The sequence below is a fragment of the Carcharodon carcharias genome, chromosome 21 (genome assembly GCF_017639515.1).
Source record: "Carcharodon carcharias isolate sCarCar2 chromosome 21, sCarCar2.pri, whole genome shotgun sequence".
NCBI classification, from domain to species: Eukaryota; Metazoa; Chordata; class Chondrichthyes; order Lamniformes; family Lamnidae; genus Carcharodon; species Carcharodon carcharias.
The window spans coordinates 87,265,536-87,293,462 of NC_054487.1; the positions used below are offsets into that span (position 1 = coordinate 87,265,536).

General features: G+C 43.1%; 1 protein-coding gene across 1 annotated transcript in view; it reads left to right on the forward strand.

Moving 5' to 3' along the window:
* The first annotated feature begins 976 nt into the window (after positions 1 to 976).
* Positions 977 to 27,927, forward strand: part of pawr (PRKC, apoptosis, WT1, regulator) — a 179,857-nt gene continuing 152,906 nt past the window's right edge. Inside the window, exon 1 of the mRNA XM_041216044.1 lies at positions 977 to 1,559. Coding sequence (XP_041071978.1) covers positions 993 to 1,559 — 567 coding nt within the window. The 5' untranslated portion in view covers positions 977 to 992. The remainder of the gene's footprint in view (positions 1,560 to 27,927) is intronic.

Here is a 27,927-nt window from a genome sequence, read left to right on the forward strand (position 1 = left end):
GTTTTTGTTTTTGTTTGAGGAGGGGTATTGTTGGTTGTATTTGAGGTACTTGTAGCACGCTCTGTCTGAGAGTCATTGTGTCTCCCTCTGTCCTTCTTTCTCAGTCCCTGCAGCTAGGGGGAGAGGGAATGAGAGTTGGCAGCAGCTGAGGTACCTATACTCCCACTCCATGTGCCTGTCTCTGTCTTTGCAGGTAGAGGGAGGAGAGGAGCAGGAGGATTCCGGAGGGAGGGAGGGAGGGAGGTGCGGCTGCGTTCTGGGATTTGATACCGTTCAGTTGCAGCTCCTTCCGGCCTCTGCACGGGGAGAGGGAGGGAGGGAGGGGGGGGGGAGAGAGAGAGAGAGAGAGAGAGACCGGGACCCGGTGCCCGGTGCTTGAGAGCAGGGAGGGGGCGCCAGGGAGCCGCCGAGCGCAGCCACCTGCCGGGGCGGGAGGAAGGAGCGAGCTGGGCGGCGGGGGCAGGTAGGAGGTGTCGGTGTCTCCCAGAGGTTGTGGCGGGGGGGTGGGGGGTAGCGGGAACCGGCTCCAGAGAAACTTTGTGGCAAGTTTCACTTCCTGCGCATTGTCTGTGGGGGAGAGAGAGAGAGAGAGAGAGAGTAACTTTGACCCGAGTTTGGCAAGTTTCTTTCCCAATTCTCTCTCTCTCTCTCTCTGTGTGTGTGTGTGTGTGTGTGTGTCGCCGTGTGGACTTTGTTTATTATTTATTATTTTTTTTTTCTGTCTTTTCCAGTTGCTTCGTTTTCCTCCCAGTACCTGGGGCGGGTGTTTGTGATGTTAACGGATTGAGACAGAGCAGAAAAAACTTTGTTTTCAGGACTTTCTGCGGAACTTTTCCCCCTTGTGATTGGGAGTTTAGTTTAGTTTATAGTTTTGTATTGTGTGTGTGTGTGTGTGTGTGTGTGTGGGGGGGGGGGGGGGGGTGTGTGTGGGGGGGGGGGGGGGGGGGGTTTGGGGTGTGTGTGGGGGGGGGGGGGGGGTTTGGGGGGTGACGATGGCGAGCGGGGGTTACCGGCCTCCCGGGAACACCACCGACTTTCTGGAGGAATGGAAAGCCAAGCGGGAGAAGATGCGCGCCCGCTTCGCCGCCGCCACCGGCGCCAACAACGCCGAGTCCGGGCCGAGCCGTAACGGCGCCGAGCTCAACAATAACAACAACGGCGGGGGCGGAGGCGCCGGAGCCGGAGAACGGGCGGCGGCTCCTCCGCCGGTTTCCACAGGCGCCGCGGCTGCAAGGTCCGGGGTTCCCGCTCCCAAGCGGCTGGAGGAAGACGGGAGCGGCGGCGGCGGCGGCGGCGGCGGCAGCGCCGCGAAGAGCAGCGAAAGCGCCGCCAGAAATTCGCCCGCCGACGCTTGCGAGCTGGAGGCGGAGAGCCCGCCCGCCGCCGCCGCCGCCGCCGCCGCTGCTGCTGCTGCTTCTTCGCCGCCCGCCTGCACCAAGAACAAGGACAAGATGAAGAGCTCGGGTCCCAGCGCCAGGAAAGGAAAGGGGCAGATCGAGAAGAGGAAACTGAGGGAGAAGAGACGTTCCACAGGGGTGGTCAACATCCCATCCACTGAGGTAAGGATGACATCACAAACCCACCCTAAGCCGGCCACACACCAATTACCCCCTTACCCATTGCAGCTGGTTGTGGTACCCCCTTCCCTGTTATCAGTGTCTTGTTATCAGAACCGACCCGAAACCCTGGCATACATCATCAATTTCTTCATCATAGACAGCACAGGAGGCTATTCGGGCCATCCTGCTTGTGCCTGCTTCTTGAAAGGGGCAATCCCACTCTGTGAACCTCTGCTTTCTCAAGTACATATCAGATTTCCTTTTGAAACTTGATGTTAAATCTATTAGTACAAATCTATAAGAATGTGCCCTATTATTTATATATGTATGTGTGTGTGTATATATATATATATATATATATATATGCACAGGATAATAGTTTAACATTAGGGTAAACATCATATGTTTAAAACAGAGACTGAATTGTATAACTGACCCCAACTTCACCTGGACTTCCTAATCTTGAGTCCCCATGTCTAATGTCATATGAGGTTGCTCACTGTCTTTAAAGCAAATTGGCACAACGCATAGCTGTTTGTGGGAGCTTGCCGTGCACAAATTGGCCACTTTACTACATTACATCGCAACAGTGATTACACGTCAGAAGTGCCTGATTAACTGTAGAACACTTTGCAATATCTTGAGGTTTTGAAAGGTGCTGTATAGTTGCAAGTTCTTTATACTGAAAATACAAAATTTGTGTGTTTATATTACAAGCAAAACTGCTGTTTCACTAGTAATAAACTAAATAAGAGCTTCCAGTGAGATTTTCAAAGGCTGCATGTGTTTTTCAAGGACCATCTAAGACTGGGTAACAATGTCATCAAAGTGGAGGATCCAGATTAGTGACCTGATAACTTGCAGCTACAATTGATGTTGAAGCGAATGTATTTAACCCTCTGCTTGCTTTAATTATCCTTTGCTTTCTACCTATGCACCCTGTTTTTAGTTTAATTAGGGAAGAGGTGGGAATTATCCAAGTCTTTTAAAATGTTTGAATTTCTCTATTTACAGGAGAGGGCTGTGACAGCTCGATAATCCCAACCAGGTTTATCTCAGTCTCCAGGAAGTCATTGACTTTCTAAACCGCCTGGGTTTACCTGGTTGAATTGATAAATAAGCAATAACGAAAAAAAAATCAGCATTACAAACTTATTTTTATTTCAAAGCAAGTGTTTCCAACGAATTGATGAACTGTTGAGTGAAATTAATTTATTTGCCCCAAGGTGTTCTCTTGTAAACTGGGTTGGGGGAGAGGGCAGTGAATTCTCTGTATTGTCTAACACTGTAGTGTATAATTTCAGTCCTGAGGTCCACATACACACAAAAGTGATTGACAGAAATGTGTATTATGACACAGCCAGCATCATTGGACATAGTGCCATATTGTACAAGCAGTTTTATATGCAACAACTATTTGTTTTTAGCGTCGTAAATGTGGTAAAGCACCCCAAGGCATTACATTTGTTTTCATATCCTACTCTAGAGAACAGCAGTGATGTGTATTTCTGAAGCCACTCAGAGATCAGCGCAAGTATTGCAGAAAGGTTGGCTGCTGCTCACTCGGCATGTCAGCATGTGGTCCAATCCCCTTAATTCAAAGTTGCTTCATTGAAATAGAGAGAAAATTAACTACTTCATCCAGCACCTTTCACAGTCATAAGGACGCCCTGAAGCATTTCACAGCCAATGAAATACTTTCCAAATTGTTGCCAGTGCTCCAATGTAAGAAACACAGCAGCCAATTTGTGCACAGCCAGATCCCACAAAGGACAATGTGATGATGACCAGATAATCTGTTGTAGCGACTTTAGTTGAGGAATAAACATTGGCTAAGGCACCGGGGAGAACTGGAAATGGCTGACATCAGCCAATAATTCAACTCGTTTAACACTAAATTCTCACTTTGTGTTCTTTATATTGCTTAATTCAAATTGTGAAGCAGCTGATTTCTTAGACTTTGAATTGTCCACTGTAGGTTATACGCTATTTTAATACTTACATTCAGATGAGAAGAATGGAAGGTGATCTAAGATCTAACATCTAAGACCCTGAGGCAATTTGACAGTGTGGCTGCTGAGAGGATGTTTCTCCTTATGAGAGAGACTAGAACTAGCGGATGCAGTTTGAAAATAAAGGGTCTTCCATTTAAGGTGGAGATGAGAAGAAATTTTTTCTCTCAAAAAGTCACTCGTCTGTGGAAGCCTCTTTCCCAGAGAGCAGTGGAGGCTGTGTCGTTGAATATTTTTAAGGCTAATTTGTATAGATTCTTGATTGACAAGGGAGCCAAAGGGGAAAGGTTTAGGGGGAACTTCTTCACTTCGAGAGTGGTGAGAGTGTGGAACGAACTGCCATCCGACGTGGTAAATGCGGGCTCACTCTTAAGTTTTAAGAATAAATTGGATAGATACATGGATGGGAGAGGTCTGGAGGGTTATGGACTGGGTGCAGATCAGTGGGATTAGCGGAATAATATTTCGGCACAGACTAGAAGGGCAGAAGGGCCGAATGGCCTGTTTTTCTGTGCTGTAGTGTTCTATGGTTCTATTATACGGGGTAGACAGGAATGTAGATCAGATCAGCCATGATCTTATCAAATGGCGGAGCAGGCTCGAGGGGCTGAATGGGCTACTCCAAATTTGTATGTTCATATGTATGTATTTTTTTCCAATAACCCTTTTACTTTGTAATGATTTTAGTTGCACTGTCTTAACTGGTTACCAAAATAATTTTGCTTTGTGGAGCTGCAGTTCAGATTAAGACTTGCTGAAGATTGGATATGTGTACTGTGTAGGTACTGATTGACTGCCATTTACCTGGTTTACATGAGAGAGGTGTGCATTGCTGTCATTAACACATAAATTATACCCTGGAGTTTATGATATCCGTTTAGAAATAAACAAAAATTTCTAGAAATCTTGGAAAATCCATCTATTTTGAGCAATGCAGTGTGTAGCAAGTGAAGAGGGCACTCAGTGGGGTCCATACCTCTGTGCTGTGTTAGCTCAACATTATTCCAACTACACAGCCCTTCTTTGAGGCTTTTCCCTGCCTGGTTGATACTATATAAATACAAAGCTGAAAAAGGATTTTTCTTTTTATTAAGAGCATCCATCTCACTGAGGAGGCTTCACACAAATCTACATCCAACAACCTGCTGTGAAAATTCTGCTCCCACTTTGACAACTGTGACAAATTCCACCACAGCAACTGAGACAATCTCAAACATTCTAAAACAATCAACAACATTCTAAATCAAATAACCCACAACATTCTTTTAAAAAATCAATTTCTCCCATCTCCCAATATTAATGGATACTTTTTTTAAAAATTCCAGGATCTGGATTCACATCTTCGACAAAAACTAACCAGTTTTCCTTGGGCCATACCCTTTCTGCCTACCAAGTTTCACTGAAATCCATCTATTAGTTTTTGAGATACATTGTTTTCAATTGCTAATCAAGATTATGCCGATTTTTTTTGAAAACTAATATTTCTCAAAACTTTGAATGTTCACTTATGATAGAATTTCTAGGTAATTTTGTGCATTTTCATAGTAGTATGGGTCACGTAATATTACCAGAACAAAAACAGGCCAGTCAAGTTAGTTCATGATGGTGTTTATGCTCCACACGAGCCTCCTCCCATCCTAGTTAATTTTATCTTATCAACATCTTCTATTCCTTTCTCCTTCATGTGCTTATCTAGCTTCCCTTTAAATGAGTCTGTACTATTTACCTCAAGTACTTTCTGTGGTAACGCGTTCCACATTCTAACCACCCTGTGGGTAAGGAAGTTTCTCCTGAATTTCCTTTTGAATTTATTTATGATTATCTTATATTGAAGGGCCCTTGTTTTGGTGTCTGTGCAAATTAAAACACCTTCTGCATGTCTACTCTATCCTATCAAATGCTTTCACAATCCAATCGATCATCCCCTCAGTTTTTTTTTAAGAGAAAAGAGCCCCAGGCTGTTCGATCTTTTCCGATATGTATACCCACTCAGTTCTGGTATTGCCCCAATAAATCTTTTAATGCACTTCCTATAGTGTTTCCGTATTTTATATAACCTAGAAACCAGAACTGTTCACAGTACACCAAGTGTAGTCTAATCAAAGTTCCAGAAAAGGTTAACATAACAGACCTGATTTTCAATTTTTTTCTCTCTCAAAATAAGCCCTGGTGTTGTGTTTGCTTTTTGCGGATTTATTAACCTGTGTGACTGCTTTGTGATTTGTGTAACTGTACCCACAGATCTTTATTTAGAATCTCATTTTCTCAGGATTATGTGACCTCCTTATTCTTCCTACCAAAATGTGCCAGCTTATCTATATTGAAATTCATTTCCAAATACACTCCCAGTCTGCAAGCTTATTAATGTCTTTCCGTATTTTGTCACTGCAGTCCTTTGTATTAACTACACCCCTCCACCCCCACTATCTGGATTTCATTTGGAGTGATCTTCAACCTTTTCAAATTTATAATTACATTAAAAATAGAAGTGCCAGGTAAACGAAATACCCGGTAATCTCACAAGTCAGGGATGCTTTGGACCAAGTCATTTCTGAATTTTGGAATTTTCTGGAGTTTAGGAAACATAACTGTAAGTGCGTAAACCGGAAAACCCTGTTGATATAGCTCTTTACCTGAAATATGAAATAGTGATAAAACATTATAAAACAGTAATACAGATTGTTTTAATTATCCTCATACTGTACCTTCATGATTCTGCTCCCATAATGCTGATAACATCAAGGGAGTAGGTAATGTCAGTTGGACAGCACTTAAACTAATGACACTGCTAATTACAGTATCAGGGATAACTTGTGCAGTTACAGTTTCACCAGAGTTACTTGGTGACTCGAGTCACAGTCAGTTGCTGAGCATTCTGTATCTGTGCATTTCGACAGGTTCTCCATGTTCTACACCTGGATGATTTGCCAGTTTATTTTCCTAGTGGCGCCCAACTTGGGCTCTGGATGATCACCTGAGTTGGATTCTGCAATGTTGATAACTGAACATTTTGCAACGCCTGTTGCTGGACAGTTTGTAGAGTTTGGCCCTTGTACTGCAGCCCCTTGGATGGTTTGAGCAGCATGGTGTGGAATTGTCTGTATCTGAGACGGCAGCTGTTGTCCAACAGCCAGCTGCACCTGCTGAAGCTGAACCTGCCCTTGCAAGTTTTGCAAGCCATTGGACCGGACGAGCTTTGTACTTTCTGCTTCAGAGATGGGCACAACGGAGGCCAACTCCTCTGTGGTATTTTCTGAGTTGCAGGTGTAGGTGCAGACGGACTGAGTGCTATCTGAGGAATTGACTGTGAAACGCTGCGGGGGAGGGGGTGGTAACGTAGGCGGAAGCAGGTGGAGGAGGTGACAATTCAGGCATGTTGTTCAAAGAGGGGCTGGAAATGGGTGCAGAAATGACTTCCATCTGAAGGCTGGACAGACTGGCTGCACCCTCTTTGGGTGCTGGCCACCATACTGTTTATAGGCACGGTCAAAGTCATGCCACTGCCTATATTAATAGGTAAGGTGGTGACTGTCTGAGTCTGAGAGCTGGAAATATTAACTCCTCATAGCTGCAGGGGCACAGACAGGCTGAGGAAGATGGGGAAGCTGGTGAACCTGAGAGTTGCTTGCACCCGCTCAAAAAAAATTTGGGGCAACTGATTCTGGACAATGGATTTTTGGAATGGAGAGGTTACAGTGCATAATGTTCATCTTTAGAAAGAAATACAAAGCCTCATTCTTTTGTATAGCTCCCTCCCTCCCAATCTCAGGATGTCCCAAAGTGCAATACACTGCATTTGAAACGTAGTCACTGTTGTAGTATCGGAAATGCGGTAGCCAATTTGCGCACAGCAAGTTCACATGAACCGCGACACGATAATGATCAGGCAGCCTGCTTTGGTGATATATGATTGAGGGATAAATATTGACTGGGACATTCCCCAGTTTCTCTTAAAATTGTATTCATGGGATCTTCTGCACTCTGTGTATGATACCAATTGCCTTTGGCAGACTAAATGCATGCATATACGCACATTCACTCTTAATGCAAATTTTATACCTTCCCTCCACCATGTGAAATAGGGCAAGTGATCCTGTGCTGTCCATGTGTGGGTTAAGAGTTGTTACAAAGGCTTTTACTAATGGGATTGCCTGCCTGCCAGCCCTTAGGCTAGGGTGAGGCAACAGAGTGCAACCAAATGCAAGGTAGTCACACCTTGTCTGACATAATTATGTATTGTCATGATGAACTGCAAGGCCTATTAGGCTGTTGTTTTTTCTCTCTGTTTTTGATGTAGTATGCATGATCAATGCTGTCTCAGCTGGTACTTTGGATATCTCTCATTGACCTTTTAAAGTGCTTGTCAGCTAAACCATAAAGAGAGAGAAAGTGTTGGTTGGTTGTGATGGTGATTTTTTGTGTGATGCAGATGCACTTCCTGTTTTTTTTTAACCCCCCCCACCCCCCGCTGCAAAAATATTGTCTTCTTTACTTTGGAAAGATGATCATTTCACCCTCCCAGCAACCCACAGAGCTGCAGTGGATAGAAGCTTTTAAGTTTAATTTTTTACACACCACTTTGTAACCACTTCCCATAATTTACAAACTTTTCAGAACAGCAACTTCCTATCCTGTTACCAAGAGAATAGAGAAAGGATAGGGCAGTGGGACTAGCTGGATAACTCTTCCAGAGAACCAGCACAGTTGCGATGGGACAAATATTGTTCCTCCAGTAAAGTAAAATTTTTAAGATCATGGACTCCAATTTAAAATGATAACAGTTTGAAAAAAGTGTTTATAAAATAATAAACAAAAACAGAATTACCTGGAAAAACTCAGCAGGTCTGGCAGCATCGGCGGAAAAGAAAAGAGTTGACGTTTCGAGTCCTCATGACCCTTCCACAGAACTAGGTGAACTTGATTCACCTAGTTCTGTTGAAGATTCATGAGGACTCGAAATGTCAACTCTTTTCTTCTCTGCCGATGCTGCCAGACCTGCTGAGTTTTTCCAGGTAATTCTGTTTTTGTTTTGGATTTCCAGCATCCGCAGTTTTTTGTTTTTATAAAATAATGTAGGTTTAAAATTTGAAGTTTGTGACTGTTTTAAAATGACCTGTTGGCCTATATCTTGTGGTGAGGCTATCGGTGCTTGTTTTTATTAAAGTGTAAATTGGGCAGCAACTTCCAGTGACTGGAAATGAGGGCTTCGATGCAAAAATCAGGAAGTTTCTGTTTGAGTTGCCCTGCCCACCCCCCCCCACCATAAGCTGTGTTATGCCAGTGTCTTACCCAGAGATTGGGCATTGAAACAATTGGAGAGGTATGAAGTTGCTGTGCTTACATGATAGGCACCCATTGAACTCGCCAGAAGAGAGTCCATTTCAGTTTAAATGATTTTTTGTAGTGTGATACGTCTTCATTACTGCCAAAGCCCAAGCCCGAGCAACTGGAGTCAATGGGAATCGGGAAAACTATCCACTGGTTGCAGTCATACCCAGCACAAAGGGAGATGGTTGTTGTTGTTGGGGGCCAGTTATCTCAGCTCCAGGACATCACTGCAGGAGTTCCTCAGGGTAGTGTCCTCGGCCCAACCATCTTCAGCTGCTTCATCAGTGACCTTCCTTCCATCATGAGGTCAGAAGTGGGAATGTTCGCTGATGATTGCACAATGTTCAGCACCATTCGCGACTCCCTCAGATACTGAAGCAGTCCATGTCCAAATGCAGCAAGACCTGGACAATATCCAGGCTTGGGCTGATAAGTGACAAATAACACTCATGCCAGGCAAGGACCATCTCTGACAAGTGAGAATCCATACATCTATCTTTCATATTCAGTGACATTGGCATCGCTGAATCCCCCACCATCAACATCCTGGGGCTTACCATTGAATTGGACAATTCATACAAATACTGTGGCTAAAAGAGCAGGTCACAATTCCATGGAGAATTACTCACCTTTTGACTCCCCAGAGTCTCTTCACCATTCACAAGGCATAAGCCAGGAGTGTGATGGAATACTGTCTACTTGCCTGGATGAGTGCAGCTCCAACAACACCGAAGAAGCTTGACACCATCCAGGGCAAAGCAACTCGATTGTCACCCCATCCACAAACATTCACTCCCTCCACCACCGTCACACTGGCAGCAGTGTGTACCATCTACAAGATGCAGTGCAGGAATTCACCAAGGCTCCTTCGACAGCACCTTCCCCCATCATCTAGAAGGACAAGGGCAACAGACACATGGGAACACCACCACCTGCAAGTTCCCCTCCAAGTCACTTACCATCCTGATTTGGAAATATATCGGCCATTCCTTCACTGTGGCTGGGTCAAAATCCTGGAACTCCCTCCCTAACAGCGCTGTGGGTGTACCTACACCACATGGACTACAGAGGTTCAAGAAGGCAGCTCACCACCACCTTCTCAGGGGCAATTAGGGATGGGCATGAAAATTACAGGCCAACCACATCCCGTGAAAGAATAAAACAAAATGAAAACCTCTCTGACCCTGCAAGCTGACTTTAGCAAGTGTGAAGTCAAACTCCTTCAGATTTTACTTATTGTTAGAGATTTCTAAAAATTTGAACAACTTTTTTCTATCTTTTTACCTCTCTTAATCCAACTGTTCTTTCCCTCACTTTTTTTCACTTGTACCTGATTTAACATTGAATTAACTATTTTTACTGATAATATCTGGTTTAGACTTTGCACATCTCATTAATGATTCCTCAGTTTGATTGGGTAAGGCGGTGCACAGTTGCTTTGCCCTCTACACCCGGGTCATAGATCCTGTAGAGGATGCTGTGCAAAACTGGCTTCTAAATCACAGCAAGTTCCCATTATAAATCCTGGAGAAAGTCTGTGGACAAGTGCAAGTGTAATAAATGGCCAACATCATTCATTCTCTGCTGCCCACCATACCCAGGTCAGCAAGTTTGCATGTTTGTTTTTGACCTGTATAATACTTACATTGCTAATGTTAAGGGATAAGCCGCTTGAATTTTGTAACTGGTGTTTTCCATCTCCTGTTTACATTTCACGCTCTTCTCCCCCACACCCCACTATGAGATTTATTGTCCTTCCTCTTTACTTTATTAATGTTGTTTTTTCCCCCCTTTTCTGCTCAAGGTTTTTCAATTATTATTGCATGTTATGAACATCTGTGGAATGTTGCTTTTTATTTCAAGGGAGCTGGAATGCAAAGGGGAGGAGTTGTCCATTGTTTTAGTCACAACCCATCTGGAGCAACTACTTTCAGTTCTGGGCACCGCATCTTGGAAAGGATAATGACCTTGGAGGGGGTGCAGTGTAGATTCACCAGAACGATAGTTGGGCTTAGACAGGTAAATTATGAAGATGGGTTGCATAAGCTTGGGTTTGTTTTCCTTTGAGTTTAGAAGATTGTGGGGTGATCTGATGAAGGGTTTAAGATGTTTAAAAGGATTCGCTTGGGTGACAAGAATGAGGGGCCTATTTTAAAGATAGAGCCATTCAGGAGTGAAATCAGGAACTGCTTTTGTTTTTCGCACAAAAGGTTAGTGGAAATTGGGAACATTCGTCCATCTGGCTGTGGATATTGTGGGGGTGGTGGGGGCAGTAGGGGTGGAATTGGAGTTTTCAAGACTGAGGTTGGTATATTTTTATTGGGTAAGGATATCGGGGGATATAGAGAAAAGATGGCTAAATGGAATTGAAATGCAAATTAGCCAAGATCTCATTGAATGGTGGGATAGGCTCGAGGGGCTGAATGGCCTCATGTCCCTAGGTTTCAATTTCAAAAGTGCCAAACAAGAAGGGCCTGTATTTTAATCAGTATTTGGCAACTGCTCACTTGGAGCAAAGCCTCTGTTAGTCTCAGTGTGGTGCATATATTTTTAAACAAAAGAAAAACATGATTCTGTTGGACTTGCTATAGACTCCATTACCCTGTCTCCCTTCCAAATGGGCTAGTCTCCAAGTTCATTCAGTTGAATTGTCTCCAATTGATTATTCCATTATACTGGGACAGAAAACAAAACTCTGCATTCATCTGGCTGGCTCTAAAAACTAATATTCATCAATTGCTCCCTCTCCTCAAGTATTGACCCAGTTCTCTCTCAATAAATGTCCTTGCTATTTGTCCAACTCAGTTTATCTCAAACACAGGTTCAGCACTTTACTGTCGTAGCTGTTTTCAGTTGTCAAGTCTGGACACACTTACTGCAGAACACCAATTCAACAGCAGATTAAACTGTGTCCCCTAATTCTAGTCTCTCTCACAAAGGGAAAAGTCCTTTCAGCATCCACCCAGTCAAGTCCTGTCAGGATCTTCAATAAAATCACCTCTCATTCTTCTAAACTCCAACGGATACAGGCTCAGTGTGGTAATTATGGCTTTATGTAATGTGTAGCATACCTTTAAGAAGGGTTTTATAATGTAAGATCACATAATCTTGTGTAACCCATAGAGGAGCAGCACGGGCTACCTCTGTATTCAGAAGGAGAGGTATGAAGATAGAGTTTGATGTAGAAACACGTGTAGCTGCTGAGTACCTTGTAAATAAACACAATGTGTTCCACCTAAGAAGTGCCTGCTGATCAACTCTTTCTATAGCACCAACTCAGCCATCCCACAATAAGCGTGTAACTGGGATTCACAAGTCCCAACATCCAGCCCAGCCCGTCCAACCTTGGCGCATAAGATAACCCCTTCATCCCAGGAATCAGTCAAGTGAACCTTCTCTGACCAGCTTCCAATGCAAGTATATCCCTCCTTAAGTAACAAGATGAAAATTATCAAACGTATGGAAAGGACCCCATGGCACCATTTTGAAGAAGAGCAAGAAGTTCTCCCATTGTGTTGGCCAATATTTATCCCTCAACCAGCATGTCCAGAGCATTCTCACATTGCTGTTGGTGGGAGCTTGCTGTGTACAAATTGGCTGCTGCATTTTCTAATTACAACAGTGACTACACTTCAAAAACTATACTTCATTGACATTGACGCCGTGAAAGGTGTGATTGAAATACAAGTTCCTAGTCTATGATTTTGTGATTATAGGAGTTGTCTGGTAACCAGTCCTGAGTTCCTGCCGCTAAGTAAAGTTGCGGTTTTAAATTCAATGAATCTGCTAGTTTGTGGCACCAGAGAAAGATAACAATGAAATTGAATTGTCATAAAACCCCACTGGTTTGGTGATGTCCTTCAGTGAAGGGAATCTGTCCCCCATCGCAACTTGGTTTGTACAACAGAAAACTCCAGCCTGTGTGGCTGACTCTCAGAAGTCGAGTGAGCTGCCCAGTTGCAAAAACTATTGCGAGTGGAAGGAGCATCTTTCTCAGGGGTACTCAGGATGGTTAAGAAATTCTGCCCTGCAAACATTGATCACATCCCTAAACAAACAAAAAAATTAATCCTCAGTGCATAGAATCACACAATAGTTACAGTGCAAAAGGAGGCTATTTGGCCCATCATGTCTGTGTTGGCTCTCTGCAAGAGCAATCCACCTTGTGCCATTCCCTTGCCTTTTACCTGTAACCTTGCAAATTTTCTCTCTCCAGATCATGATACAATTCTCTTCTAAAAGTGACGATTGAACTTGCCTCCACCACACTTTCAGTACATTACAGATCTTAGCCACCTGAGAGTGGTTCTCCTCGAGTTGCCAATGCTTCTTTTGCCAATTATCTTAGACCTGTGCCTGCTGGTTCTCAACCCTTCCACCACTGAGAACAGTTTCCCTATCTACTCTGTCCACACCCCTCATGATTTTCAGTTCAGTCAAAATTCAGTCATGAAGCACTAAAAGGGGACTGTTTAGTTTAATATGCCTTTGCTGGCTATTTTAAAGAGCTATCCATTTAGCACCACTCCCCTTCCCTTTCCCAATAGCTGTGCATAGTTTCCCCCCCTTTCAAGAATGTATCCAGTTCTCTCTTAAAGGTTATTATAGGATCTGCTTCCACTATAGTTTAAGGCAGTGCATTCCAGATCACAACTCGCTGCATTAACAATAAAATTCTTCTCGGCTCCTTTCTGGTTCTTTTGCCAAAGACCTTAAATCTATGTGAATGCACAATCGGAACAGACCCAGTGCTGCTCTCCGCACACAAGGGGACTAGCGTTTCAGGGGTTAATGGTTGGGACGTTCTGCCTGCCAAATGAAAGTTTGGGTCGGGCAAGTTACCCATGGCTCTGCAAATTCTGCCTTCTCAAGCACATAATCAAATTCTCTTCTGAAGCTTTGAAACTTTGATGTTGAAGAATCCAAACTTTGGCAGCATTGAAACAGGACAGGGACTGTCAGATCCTAGTGAAAGGGTGTGTGTATTTGTGTAAGGAGCACCTTCCCTATCTGACCAGCGTTTTAAGAAGAATGAATTTTTTAAAAAGGCAACAAATAAATTGTGTTGTGTCAAGTGGAGCTAAAATCTTTGGAGAAATGCTACTTGTAGTTTCTTTCATTTGCTGAAGGGAATGTTCAGTAACTGCGAATCCTGCCTAAGAGAGAAATGGGAGTTGGGGGGGTCGGAAAGAAATTCGGTGCGTGTTAAAAGACTTTTTGTTTTTACAAACTGGATCTTTTTCCAAGGGTGATTTCTTTCAATGTGAAGGAGAGGGGAAAAAGCTAACTTTTCCCTTCTTGAATGCTTTTTGTTTTGGGTTCTCCTCAATTTTAACCTGTAATGTTGCTGAGCTTTGTGTATCGGGAGTGTCCTGACATTGTCTGTAAGGAATGCGAAAACGAAGACTGCCCTTTATTTCTACTGCATCTCTGCAGCTTTTGCAAATATCCCACGTTACTGAAACTCAGCTGGTTTTATTCTGCTACATCTTCCCTGCAGCAAGTGTATTCCACCACAAAAGTGCCAAGTTTTAATACTTAAATTCTGTTTGGCTATTTAAAGCTCCTATTGTAGTTTTGCATGCAGGAGTTCAAACTTTCACTCTTAGCCAAAAGCTGGGTTAGCACATAAAATAAAGCACTTTTATTGGGTGGGGAGGAGAAAAGTGGGAATTGTGCAAGCTCAGGTGGTTCTAATATATATATATAAAAACAAAAAAACTGTGGATGCTGGAAATCCAAAACAAAAACAAAAACAGAATTACCTGGAAAAACTCAGCAGGTCTGGCAGCATCGGCGGAGAAGAAAAGAGTTGATGTTTCGAGTCCTCATGACCCTTCGACAGAACTTGAGAGACTCTCAAGTTCTGTCGAAGGGTCATGAGGACTCGAAACGTCAACTCTTTTCTTCTCCGCCGATGCTGCCAGACCTGCTGAGTTTTTCCAGGTGGTTCTAATCTTTGCTTGTTCATGCGTCCCCAGCAGTCAGCTCCGCTCACCAGGTTGCCTCTGATTTAAGGTCCCACTTCAGATCATTGAAAATTTTAATTTTAACTTTCACGTCGAACTCGTGGCAGAGCCAGTGATTAAAGCCAGGAGCTCCCCAAATCTAGGTTAAAAAGGGAATGCAAGGTGGTAGCACACACCCGATGTGTGTTTTTTGAGTGCACTGCTCAGAGCTGCATTAATTTGAGATCTGGGAACACCAAATGATGCTCCTGTGTGGAGAATAAAGCTGGGGGCCAGTGTTCTCATATTTTACTTTTGGAGTGTGCGGTGATTTGTTTTAAGTGCATGGCCCCTTTTAATTTTTTTATGTGACTGTACATGCGTGATAATTTAAAGGGGCTGACTTGTGTGTGGCCTGTAAGGGGACGTTCAGGTTACTGTACAACCACACAGCTTAGAGGGAATGTTGCTGAGGGCTACAGATGCTCTTGGTGATTCTGAACACCTGTCAATTCTGAGGAAGAACAATGATTCCTTGGCTTCCTTCATTCTCTTTCTCCTCTTTTCCCCTGTCTTCTTTTGACTATCATGGTCTTCACACCACCTCTCCCTCCCCCACCCCATCTGGTTGCCGTGGCTGGAAGTTCGAATATGGGGACAGAAGAAAAGTACTTTCACAGCCAATTTGCAAACTCTCACAAACAGCAATGTGATAATGACCAGATAATCTGTTTTTTGTGACATTGATTGAAGATAAATATTGGCCGGGATGTAGGGAATAACTCCCCTGCTCCTCTTCAAAATAGTGCCATGGGATCTCTTACATCCACCCAAGCAGGCACATGGGACCTTGGTTTAATGTCTCATCCAAAGGACTGTACTTGGCATTCCTTTGTCCACTAATTTAGTCATCTCTTCAAACATTTGACTCCTATCATCTGACTTAGTCTTACTTCCCCTTCTGTTTGAACACAAGAATTTAGATATAGGACCAGGAATAAGGCATTCAGCTTTTTGAGCCTGCTCCTCTGTTTGGTAAGATCTTGGATGATCTGCTACCTCAATTCCATTTTCATTGTACTGTCCCCATATCCTTAGATTCCCTTGGTATCCAAGAACCTTTGTCTCGAATATGCTTAATGAGCATCCACAGTTCGCTGGGCTGGAGAATTCCAAAGCTTCACAACCCTCTGACTGAAGAAATTTCTCAACATCTCAGTCCCAAATGGTCTACTGTGTATTCTGAGACTGTGCCCCTATATTCTAGATTCTCCAGCCATAGGAAATATCATCTAGCATCCACCCTGCTAAGCCCCTTCGGAATTTTGCATGTTTTGATGAATCACTTCTCATTCTTCCAAACCCCCCAAGAAATATAGGCCTAGTCTACTCAATCTCCCCTCATCAGAAAATTCCCTTATCTCAGAAACCAGTGTAATGAACCTTTGTTGCATTTGCTTTAGGGCAGATATTCCTTCTTATAAGGAGACCAAAACTGTACCTAGTCTGTAGAGATGATGTGAATGAAACCACGTGAATTTTTCTTGTATCTGAAACATGCTCACAATTTTTGTCATGTGTTTGCCGTCTTGGAGATATGTAGCATATCAGTTATAGTACAAAAGAGAGTTCATTTCTATATGTAACCCAAAAAGGAATGGTTTACCTGCTCCTATCCTCTCTGATTTCATACCTCTCCCAAGGGGCCCCTTTTCATGTGTGCAGTCTGGAAGGTAGATGTAAACTGTTTCACCACTGAAGCTTCTCATCCTGAGGAATAGTCTCACTGAGTTGCTGTCAAATCATCCCTGAGGCAGAAAGGTATTTTAGTGCGAAAAATGGAATATCTCTTGACCCACTTGATGTTTCTTTAGATAAAGTTAATGGCTGGTTAAGCAGCTATGTCTATTTTTTTTGAATCCATTGACATAAATTGCTAACCCTTCTGATGTTGTGACACACACCAAGGGAAGTTGTTTAAATTCATCCTGTACTTCAGCCCCCAAGAGCCTGAGCTTTGGAATTCCCTCCCTTAAACTCTCCTCCTCTCTACCTCTCTTTCCTCCTTTAGCTTGCTCCCTCCTTCATGTCTCACCCCCATTTCCCGCCCCACCCTCACCATCCTCCAGTGTGATTTACAAGGTGCTGGGTTTACATAGACAGTCAGCGTTAAGTGCGGGAGGAATTTAAAATAAAACTGCACTGGAACTGCTGTAGCACAAGTGAGCTCAATGAGAGTGTTTTTCCTCTTTTAAGTGCATCCGGATTAACTCTCAGGCGTCTGACTGAAATATAATCACCAGATACAGAAGCAGTGCAACCTAAGCAGTCTCTGCTCCTGGCAATATAGTTTCCAGCCACCACCCTCCTTAAACTATTTGCAGAGTCACCGCCCTTAGCAACAAAAGGTAACCCGAGGAGTGATGTGACATCAGCACATTGGCTGCTCTGTAGTGTAGCAGCAATAGGCCTACAGTCGGAAAGCTGAATGTTGCTGTTATGCAAATGTAACCGACCTTTGCCCAGACACAAATCATGTAACATGTTATTTAACCAAAGTTGTTGCTGCGAGGATAACGTGATTAATCAGTTAAAGCAGGATCTGCCGCCTTAAAGATTCTGTGGAGCAAAGCAGTAGATTTTCCCAAAGGTTTACTATTGGAGAATTTAGCAAAAGCCTGTTTTAATCCTTTGGCTCAAGAATAAAGGATCTCACCAGCTGAAGGGGGAATATAGTTAAGAGTGTACTAAAGATGCAATAAAAGATGATATATAGTCAGTCTGCAGTGGGACATGTTTATGGTCAGTATATAACATGAGCTGGTGAGTGTTTCAAGACTGTGCTGACATTTCGTAGATGCATATTCCCCTGTTTGTTTAAAATTCAATTGAGTTCTTTCACAGGCAAGGGGCTCAATCTTGCCTAAGTGCCATAGGGGTCACAAGGAGCAATAGTGAATCGGCAACCGGTTTTACATCTCTCCCGATGGACTTCAACCATTGTAATAATAATGGGGAGGTGTAAACCGAGCTGACGAATGCTATCAGCCACTATATACAATCACACAAAGCCAAGATCTACCCTGGGTAGTCAAGACTAAGTGTAGTTTTCACGTACAATAGGGTTAAAAACTAAGGGACAACATACCAGGGTATGTGGACATAATCAGTCCCCGTTTTTAAGTCATGCATTCTAGCCTTTATTTTTAGATTCAGATCCTAAATTCCTCAGCCTACATTTAATAGCAGAGACTTCCTGCAGAAACCTACCAATGGTGAGGTTACACATCTCTGCTGGTGGTGGGGAAGGGTGACATTACAGCGTGACAGGTTTACACAAAACAGTCTCCAGTCTAAATATAGTGGCTGGAATTTAGAATGAAAAATGCTGATGAAAAGTTAACCTACATTTGGCATTCAAGGCTGCTCTGCCTCTCAACAAGATCATAACAAATCTTCTATCTCAACTCCACTTTTCTGTGCTATTTCCACATCCTTTAATTTCCTTAGAACTGTACCCAAAAGCCTATTGGCCTCTGTCTTGCATAGACTCAACGATGGAGCATCCACAGCTCTCTGCGATAGAGAATTCCAAAGATTCACAATCCCCTGAGAGGAGAAATTTCTCCTCATCTCAGTCCTAAATTGTTGACCCCTATTCTGAGACTGAGAGTCCATTTCTATATTCCGCAGCCAGGGGAAACATTTTCTCACCATCTACCCTGTCAAACCCCTTAAAAAAAAGTATATCTTCAATGATATCACCTCTCGTTCTTCTAAACTGTAGGGAATGTAGACCTAATCCACTCAAGAATGGTACCAGGAAGGAGGGACTGGAGATGGTGACACTGTTCTCCGTGGAGAAGGGAAGGTTAATGGGAGCACTGTAATAGAGGCATTTAAAATTGTAAAGAGTTTTGATAGAGTAACTAAGGTGAAACTGTTTCCACTGGCAGAGGACCCAGATATAATCTAATTAGCAAAAGAAGCTAGAGGGCAACACCTGAGCTGGCAAGTGTTACAAAGCAGAGTGGAAACAACCTCTGTGTCTATCATGTCAAGCCCCTTCAGAATCTCATATGTTTCAACAAGATCCAGCTCTCATTCTTCTAAACTCCAGAGAGTAGAGACCCACTTTACTTAGCCCCTCGTCACAGGATAACCACACTCATTCCAGAGACCAATCTAGTGAACCTTCGCTGCACTGACTCCAGTTTAAGTATATCACACGTTAAATATGGAGACTAATATGGCACAGAGTATTCTAGAAGTGCTCTCACCAGAGCAAGACTTCTTCATTCCCACACTCCGATCTCCTTGCAGTAAAGGCCAGCGTGCCACTTGCCTTCCTAATTATTTGCTGTATCCGCATGCGAACGTTGTGTTCTTTGTGTGAGTCCGCCCAAGTCCCCCTGAGCATCAACATTGACGAGTTTCACTTCTTTTAAAAGATATTCTACTTTTCTATTCTTAAAACCAAAGTGAATAACTTCACAATTCCCCACCTTATACTTCATCTGCCATCTTGTTGTCCACTCACTTAACCTGTCTATATCTCTTTGCAGCCTCTTTGTGTCTTCCCCACAGCTTGCATTTCCACCTGGATTTGTATCGTCAGCGAACTTAGATACATTGCACTCTGTTTCTTTGTCTAAGTCATTAATATAGATTGTTAACAGCTGAGGCCACAGCACTGACTCTTGCAACACTCCACTGTTCACAGCCTGCTAACTTGATAATGCCCCCTTTGTGCCTACAGCAATAACCATGGGTGATTTTAATCTACATATAAACTGGCAGTCGTGTCCTGGATGAGAAGTTCACAGAATCATTTTGGGCCAGGTTTTTTTAGAGCAGCATGAGAGTAGGCTACATTAGACTTGGCATTGTGTAATGTGAAAGGATTAATTAGTGACCTCAGAGTAAAGGCACCCCTAGGTAGCAGCGACCACAATATGATTGAATTTTACATCCAAGTTGAAAGAGAGGAGAGTGGGTCTAAGACTCGTATTTTAAACTTAAATAAGGGCAACTATGTGGGCATGAAAGCTGAGCTAGCTGAAGTGAACTGGGACATGAGGCTAGGAGATAGATCAATAGAAAAGCAGTAGGGGATATTTAAGGGTATATTTCAGAGTACTGAGGATAAGTATATTCCTACTATTAAAAAAAAATTCTAAAGGGAGCACCCACCATCCATGGTTAATTAATGAAGTTAAGGAAAGCATCAAACTTCAGGAAAAAGCATATAACTACACAAAGATGAGTGGCAGGTCAGGTGATTGGTCAGAATATAAAGAATAGCAGAGAATGACTGAAAGGTTAATCAGGAGAAAGAAATTAGAGTATGAGAGGAAGCTAGCTAGAAATGTAAAAACAGATAGCAAGAGTTTCCACAGGTATTTAAAAAGGAAAAAAGAAAGTAAAGTGAGTGTTGGTCCTCTAGAGAGTGACAATTAATAGTAGATAATAAGGAAATGGTGGATGAAATGAACAAATATTTTGCTTCTGTGTTTACCACAGGGGATACACAAAACATCCCAGTAATAGCTGTAAATCAAGAGATGGAAGGGAGAGAGGAACTTGGTGAAATTACGATCACTAGGGAAGCGGTACTGAACAAACTGATGGAGCTGTGGCTGACAAGTCTCCAGGTCCTGATGGATTTCATCCTATGGTCTTAAAAGAGGTGGCCAATCAAGTAGTAGATGTGTTGGTGTTAATTTTCTAAAATTTGCTAGATTCCGGAACGGTTCCATCAGATTGGAAAATAGCAGATATAACCCCCCTATTCAAGAAGGGAGGGAGGCAGAAAACAGGAAACTATAGGCCAGTTAGCTTGAAGCCTTCATGGGGAAGGTGTTAGAATTGATTATTAGGGAGGTTATAACTGGGCACATAGAGAAACTCAAGGTCATTGGGAAGAGTCAGCATGGTTTTGTGAAAGGAAAAATCATGTTTAACCAATTTATTGGAGTCCCTTGAAGGAGTAACATGCGCTGTAGATAAAGGGGAGCCTGTAGATGTGCTATACTTAGATTTCCAGAACGCATTTGATAAGGTCACATCAAAGGTTATTTCAGAAAAGGAAAGCTCATGGTGATGTGGGTAACCTATTAGCATGGATAGAAGATTGGCTGGCTGGCAGAAAACAGTGAGTATGCATAAATGGGTCTTTTTCTGATTGACAGGATGTGACGAGTGGAGTTTATGCTGGCACCTCAACTATTTACAATTAACATCAATGACTTAGATGGGGGGAGTGAAGACGTGGTAGCTAAATTTGTAGTTGACAAAGATAGGTTGGAAAATATGTTGTGAAGAGGACATAAGATTTGCAAACAGATACAGATTGACTGAGAGAGTATGCAAAAACCTGACAGAGTATAACCTAGGAAACTGTGAAGCTGTTCACTTTGGCAGGAAGAATAAAAATGCAGAGTATTACTTAAACGGAGAATGGCTGTAGAATCCTGAGGTGCAGAGGAACCTAGGTGTTCTCGTGCATGACTCACAAAATGTTAGTATGCAGGTACAGCAAATAATTAGGAAGGCGAGTGAAATGCTACCCTTTATTACAAGAGGAATTGAACATTAAAGTAAGGATGTTATGCTTTAGTTATACAGGGCGTTGGTGAGACTGCACCTCGAATACTGTGTGCAGTTTTGGTCTCCTTATTTAAGGAAGGATGTCAATCCATTGGACCTGGTTCAAAGGAGGTTTACAGATTGATACCTGGAATGAGTGGGTTGTTTTATGAGGAAAGGTTGGACAGACTGGGCTTGTTTCCACTGGAGTTTAGAAGAGTGAGGGGTGATTGAAGTATACAAGATCCTGAACGGCGTTGACAAGGTAGATGTGGAAAGGATGTTTTCTCTTGTGTGTGAGTCCAGAACTAGGGGGTACTGTTTTAAAATTAGGGGTTGCCCTTTTCAGACAAATGAGGAGAATTTTTTTTTGACGGTTGTGCGACTTTGGGACTCTTTGGGAGGTGGAGGCGGGGTCATTGAATATTTTTAAGGCAGAGGTAGATAGATTATTGGTGGTAGATGGGAATATGGAATTCGAAACACAAACACATCGACCATGATCTTATTGAATGGTGGAGCAAGCAGAAGGGGCCGAATGGCCTACTGCTATTTCATATGTTTTTATGTATGTACTCTTTGTTTTCTGGCCCATTAACCAATCATCTATCCATGCTTAATCCCAACTGCATGAACCCTTGTCTTGTTTATTAACCTTGTGTACACATTATCGAAAGCCTTTTGGAAATCCAGGCGTGTGACATCTACTGCTTCCCCTTTATGTACCTTTCAGTTACATCCTCAGAAAACTTTAAATTTGTCAAACATGATTCCCCTTTCGTAAAACCATGTTGACTTTTGTCTGATCATACTATGATTTTCTTAAGTGCATTGTTAAGACTTTCGTAATAATAAATTTCAGCACTTCCCCGACGATTGATGTCAGGCAAACTGGCCCGTAGCGGTGTTTTCTCTCTCCCTCCTTTCTTGAATAGGGGTGTTACGTTTGCTAACTTCAATCTGCTGAGACTGTTCCAGGATTTCGGCAATTTTGTAAAATCATGGCCAGAACATCTGCTTTCTCTGCATCTAGCTCTTTTAGAATCCGAGGATAGGAATTTGTCGGATTTTAGTTCCTTAAGTTTCTCCCGTGCATTTTCTCTGCTGATCTTAATTCTCTTATTCTTTTTAGCGTCTAGATTACCCACTATTTCTGGTATGCAACTTGTACCTTCTCCTGTGAAAACAGACACAAAATATTTGTTCAGTACTTCTGCCATTTCCTCATTCCCCATGATAATTTCATGCCCATGCTGTTTCAGCTTTTAAGGAGCCAATGTTTACTTTAGCTACTCTCTTCCCTTTTATATACTTATAAAAGCTCTTACAACCCGTTTTTATATTCCTGGCTAGTTTATTCTCGTATTCTATTTTTTTCCCGTTTTATCAACTTTTTGGTGGCCCTCTGCTGGTTTCTAAAAGTTCCCATTTCCTCAAACTTGCTACTATCCTTTGCAACTTTATAAGCCCCTTCTTTTAATCTAATACCATCCTTAGCCAGCTCAGTAAGCCATGGATGGATCAATCTTGTTTTTAAATGGAATATATTTCTCTTGAACATTTTCAATTGTTTCTTTAAATGTTTCCCATTGTTTATTTACAGCCATATACCACTTAGTCTATTTACCCAATTAACCTTAGCCAATTCTTCCCTCATATCTAAATAATTAGCTTTGTTTAAGTTTAAGATTCTTGTTTGTGATTGGAGTATGTCACTTTCAAACTTAACATGGCATTCAACTGTATTATGATCACTCGTTCCCAGCATATCTTTTACTAAGAGATTACTAATTAACCCTGCCTCATTACACAATACCAGCTTTAAGATAGCTTTCTCCCTGGTTGGTTCCACAATGTACTGCTCCAAGGAACTATCATGAAAATATTTTACAAACTCATCATATAGTCCACACTTTCCATTTGATTGGTTCAGTTATATGAAGATTAAAGAGCCCACAATGACTACATTGCCTTTGTCACAGGCTCCAATATCATCTTTTACTATCAGGGCTATCCCTTCTCCTTTGCCATTCCCTCTGCGTTCCCTGGAATATTTATTTTCCAACCTTGGTCACCATCTAACCATGCCATTAATGGCGATTAAGTCTACACCATGTATCTGTATTGGTGCCATGAGCTTATCCTATTGCAGGGGCTTTGCTCATTCAGCTAAAGAGCTTTAAAGTTCATTTTTTTACTTCAATTCCCTGCATGGAGCTTATCCGCTCATGCACAATTCCAGTTAAACTCAGTTCCTCCCCTGTCCTGGTCTGCTTGTCTTTACCTGCATCGTCGCTACAATGCTCTGTGCCTCAATTTTTCTCTGGATTTCTAAATCTCTCTTCAGCTGAATCCTAACCACCCCCCTCCCCACCCCTGATCCTTGGTAGCGTAATCCGCAGCCCTAGTTAGACAGTTTGCCAGGATACCAGTCCCAACATGGTTTAAGTGAAGCGCCTGCCAACGGAACAGCCCTCTTTCCTGAGTACTGGTGCCAGTGCCCCAGGAATCAAAACCTCTTCATCCTACACCATTCTTTGAGCCCCATGTTTAATTCTCTAATCAATGCCAGTTGGCCCGTGGCATTGGGAACAATCCAGGGATGATTACCTTTGATGTTCTGCGGTTAATTTGGACCTTAACTCTTCAAACTCTCTCAGCAGAGCATCATTCCATTTCTACCTGTGTCATTGGTTCCTATGTGGACCACATCAACTTGATCCTCCCCTTCCCACTTCAAGTTTGCTTCCAGCCACAAAGAGATCTCCTTAACCCTGGCACCAGGCAGGCAACACAACCTTCAGACCTACCAGTCACAGCAGCAGAAAATAGTCTCTATCCCCTTAAATACCGTCTTCTATCGCTACCACGTTCCTTTTCGCTTTCTCCACTCGAATGGCATCCTTCACCATGATGCCGTGGTCATTTTGCTCATTTACCTTGCAGCCTTCTCCCCATTCCCACAAGGAACAAGCACCTCATACCTGTTGGTCAAAGTCAGGCTCTGTGGCTCCTCCAGTGCTACATGCTGGTTCTCCTTGTCTGCCTGACTTACAGTCACAACTTCCTGTCCCTGACCATTGACCGACTCTAAAGTTCTGCCTAGCCTAAGGTATGTGAACATGACCGGGTAACTCTTGCCCCTCCCTGATGCTTTTGCAACTTAGACTCCAGCCCAGCAACTCTGAGCTGAAGTTGCTCAAGTCACAAGCACTTAGCACAGATATAGTGGTCAGGGTCTGCAATGCATTCCACAGATTCCTTAATGTTGCAGTCACAGCACACACACCATCCCTCCACGTCGGTCTAATCTTATTTAATTAATTAGTCAATTAGTTATTAATTTGCACAGAGAAAGTTGGAGCAAGTCTCCTAGTTTGAAGATAAAAGAAGAACATTCACCAGCTACTGGAGCTGAAAAGGTTATAAAAGCAGCACCCGTCTTCCCCTACTGAACGGAATGCCCACCTGCACCAAATTCCTGGTGCAGCACCCCTTCCTCTTTGCACTTTACCTCTATTTTCCCACTCTGTGTCTATTTGGAAAACTCTTTCAAAGAGCCACCTTCAGCCAGAAGTGCCGAGTGGATGATCCGCCTCAGCCTCCTCCGGAGGTCCCCAGGATCACAGACACATGTCTCCAGACAAAAGACACAAATACCTGGAAAAACTCAGCAAGTCTGACAGCGTCTGCGGAGAGGGATACAGTTGACCTTTCGAGTCCGTATGACCCTTCATCAGAACTAAGACATATAGAAATGAGATGAAATATAAGCTGGTAGAAGGGGGTGGGACAGGAGAGCTCGATAGGCGCCAGTGATAGGTGGAGGGTCATACGGACTCGAAATATCAACTGTATCCCACTCCGCAGATGCTGTCACACCTGCTGAGTTTTTTCCAGGTATTTTTGTTTTTGTTCTAGATTTCCAGCATCCGCAGTATTTTGCTTTTATCCAAGTCTCCAGCCAATTCGATTCACCCCACGTGATGTCAAGAAATGGTTGAAGGCACTGGATACAGCAGAGGCTATGGGCCCTGACAATATTCTGGCAATAGTACTGAAGATTTGTGACCCAGTACTTGCTGTGCCCCTAGCCAAGCTGTTCGAGTACAGCTACAACACTGGCATCTACCTGGCTCTGTTGAAAATTGCCCAGGTATATCCTGTACACAAAAAACAGGACAAATCCAACCCGGCCAATTAGTGCCCCATCAGTCTACTCTCGATCGTCAGTAAAGTGATGGAAGGGGTCATCAAAAGTGTTATCAAGCGGCACTTACTCAGCAATAACCTGTTCACTGATGCATAGTTTGGGTTCCGCCAGGGCCACTCAACTCCTGACATAGAAACATAGAAACTAGGAGCAGGAGTAGGCCATTTGGCCCTTCAAGCCTGCTCTACTATTCAATATGATCATGGCTGATCGTCTAACTCAACGTCGTACTCCTGCGCTTTCCCCATACCCTTTGATGCCTTTAATGTCCAGAAATCTTATCTATTTCCTCCTTAAATATATTCATGACTTGGCCTCCACAGCCTCTGTGGTAGAGAATTCCACAGGTTCACCACCCTCTGAGTGAAGAAGTTTCTCCTTATCTCAGTCCCAAGTGACCTGCCCCGTATCCTGAGACTGTGATCCCTTGTTCTAGACCCCACCCCCAGCCAGAGGAAACATCATCCCTGCATCCAGCCTGTCCAGCCCTGTCAGAATTTTCTACGATTCAATGAGATCCCCTCTCGTTCTTCTAAACTCCAATGAATACAGGCCTAGTTGGCCCAATGTCCCCTCATGTGACAATCCTGCCATCCCAGGAATCAGTCTGGTAAACCTTCGCTGCACTCCCTCTAGCAAGTATATCCTTTGCTAGGGAAAGAGACCAAAACTGAACACACTACTCCAGGTGTGGCCTCACCAAAGCCCCAAACAGCTGCAGTAAGACATCCTTGCTCCTGTACTCAAGTCCTCTCACAATGAAGGCCAACATACCATTTGCCTTCTTAACTGCTTACTGTACCTGCATGCTTGCTTTCAGTGATTGGTGTACAAGGACACCCAGGTCCCTTTGTACATCAACATTTCCCAATCTATCACCATTTAAATAATAATCTGCCATTCTGTTTTTCCTACTGAAGTGGATAGCTTCACATTTATCCAGGTTATACTGCATCTGCCATATATTTGCCCACTCACTCAACCTGTCTAAATCACTTTGAAGCCTCTGAACACCCTCCTCATTGTTCACATTCCCACCAAGTTTCATGTTGTCAGAAAACTTGGAAAAATTACATTTGGTTCCCTCATCCAAATCATTGATATATATTGTGAATAACTGGGGCCCAAGCACTGATCCCTGTGATACCCCACTAGTCACCACCTGCCACTCTGAAAAAGACCCGTTTATTCCTACTCTCTGTTTCCTGTCTGCTAACCAATTCTCAATCCATGCCAATAAATAACCCCCAACCCCATGTGTTTTAATTTTACACACAAACCTCTTATATGGGACTTTATCAAAAGCTTTCTGAAAATCCAAATAAACCACGTCCACCTTATCTATTCTGCTAGTTACGTCCTCAAAAAACTCCAACAGCTTTGCCAAGCATAATTTCCCTTTATATATTCATTTTCTCTAATCCTGTTGATATTTTCTAAGCGACCTGTTATCACATCCTTTATAATGGACTCTAGCATTTTCCCTACCATTGATGTTAGGCTAACTGGTCTGTAATTCGCTGTTTTCTACCCCCCCCTTTTTAAATAGTGGGGTTACATTTGCCACCCTCCAATCTGCCAGGACTGTTCCAAAATCTACAGAATTTTGAAGATGACAAAGCATCCACTATTTCCATGGCCACCTCCTTTAGTACCCTGGGATATAGATTATCGGGCCCTGGGGATTTATCGGCTTTCAGTCCTATTAATTTCTCCAGCACTATTGTTTCAGTAATACTAATTTCCTTCAATTCCTCTTTCTCACTAGATCCTTGGTTCCCTAGCATTTCTGGAAAATTATTTATGTCTTCCTCCATGAAGACAGAACTAAAATAATTGTTGAATTGCCCTGCCATTTCCTTGTTCTCTATTATAAATTCTCCTGTTTTGGATTGTAAGGGACCTATGTTTGGCTTCACATTTTTTTTTAACATACTTACAGAAACTTTTGCAGTCCACTTTTATGTTCCTTGAAAGTTTCCTCCCCTACTCTATTTTTCCCCGCTTAATCAATCTCTTGGCCCTCCTTTGCTGAATTCTAAACTGCTCCCAATCCTCAGGCTTGCTACTTTTCCTAGCAGCTTTATATGACTCCTCTTTGGATCGAATACTAGCCGTAGGCCTGAATCTCCTGGTTGGCATGTGGGGGCGGGTCCCACTCGCTAACGCATAAAACGATGCGGGTGACATTGGACGTGTGTCCCAATGTCTCCGCGGGTCATTCCATCTGCAGTTCGACAGGCGCGCACCAGAGTCGGCTGCGCGCCCGCCAAACTGCC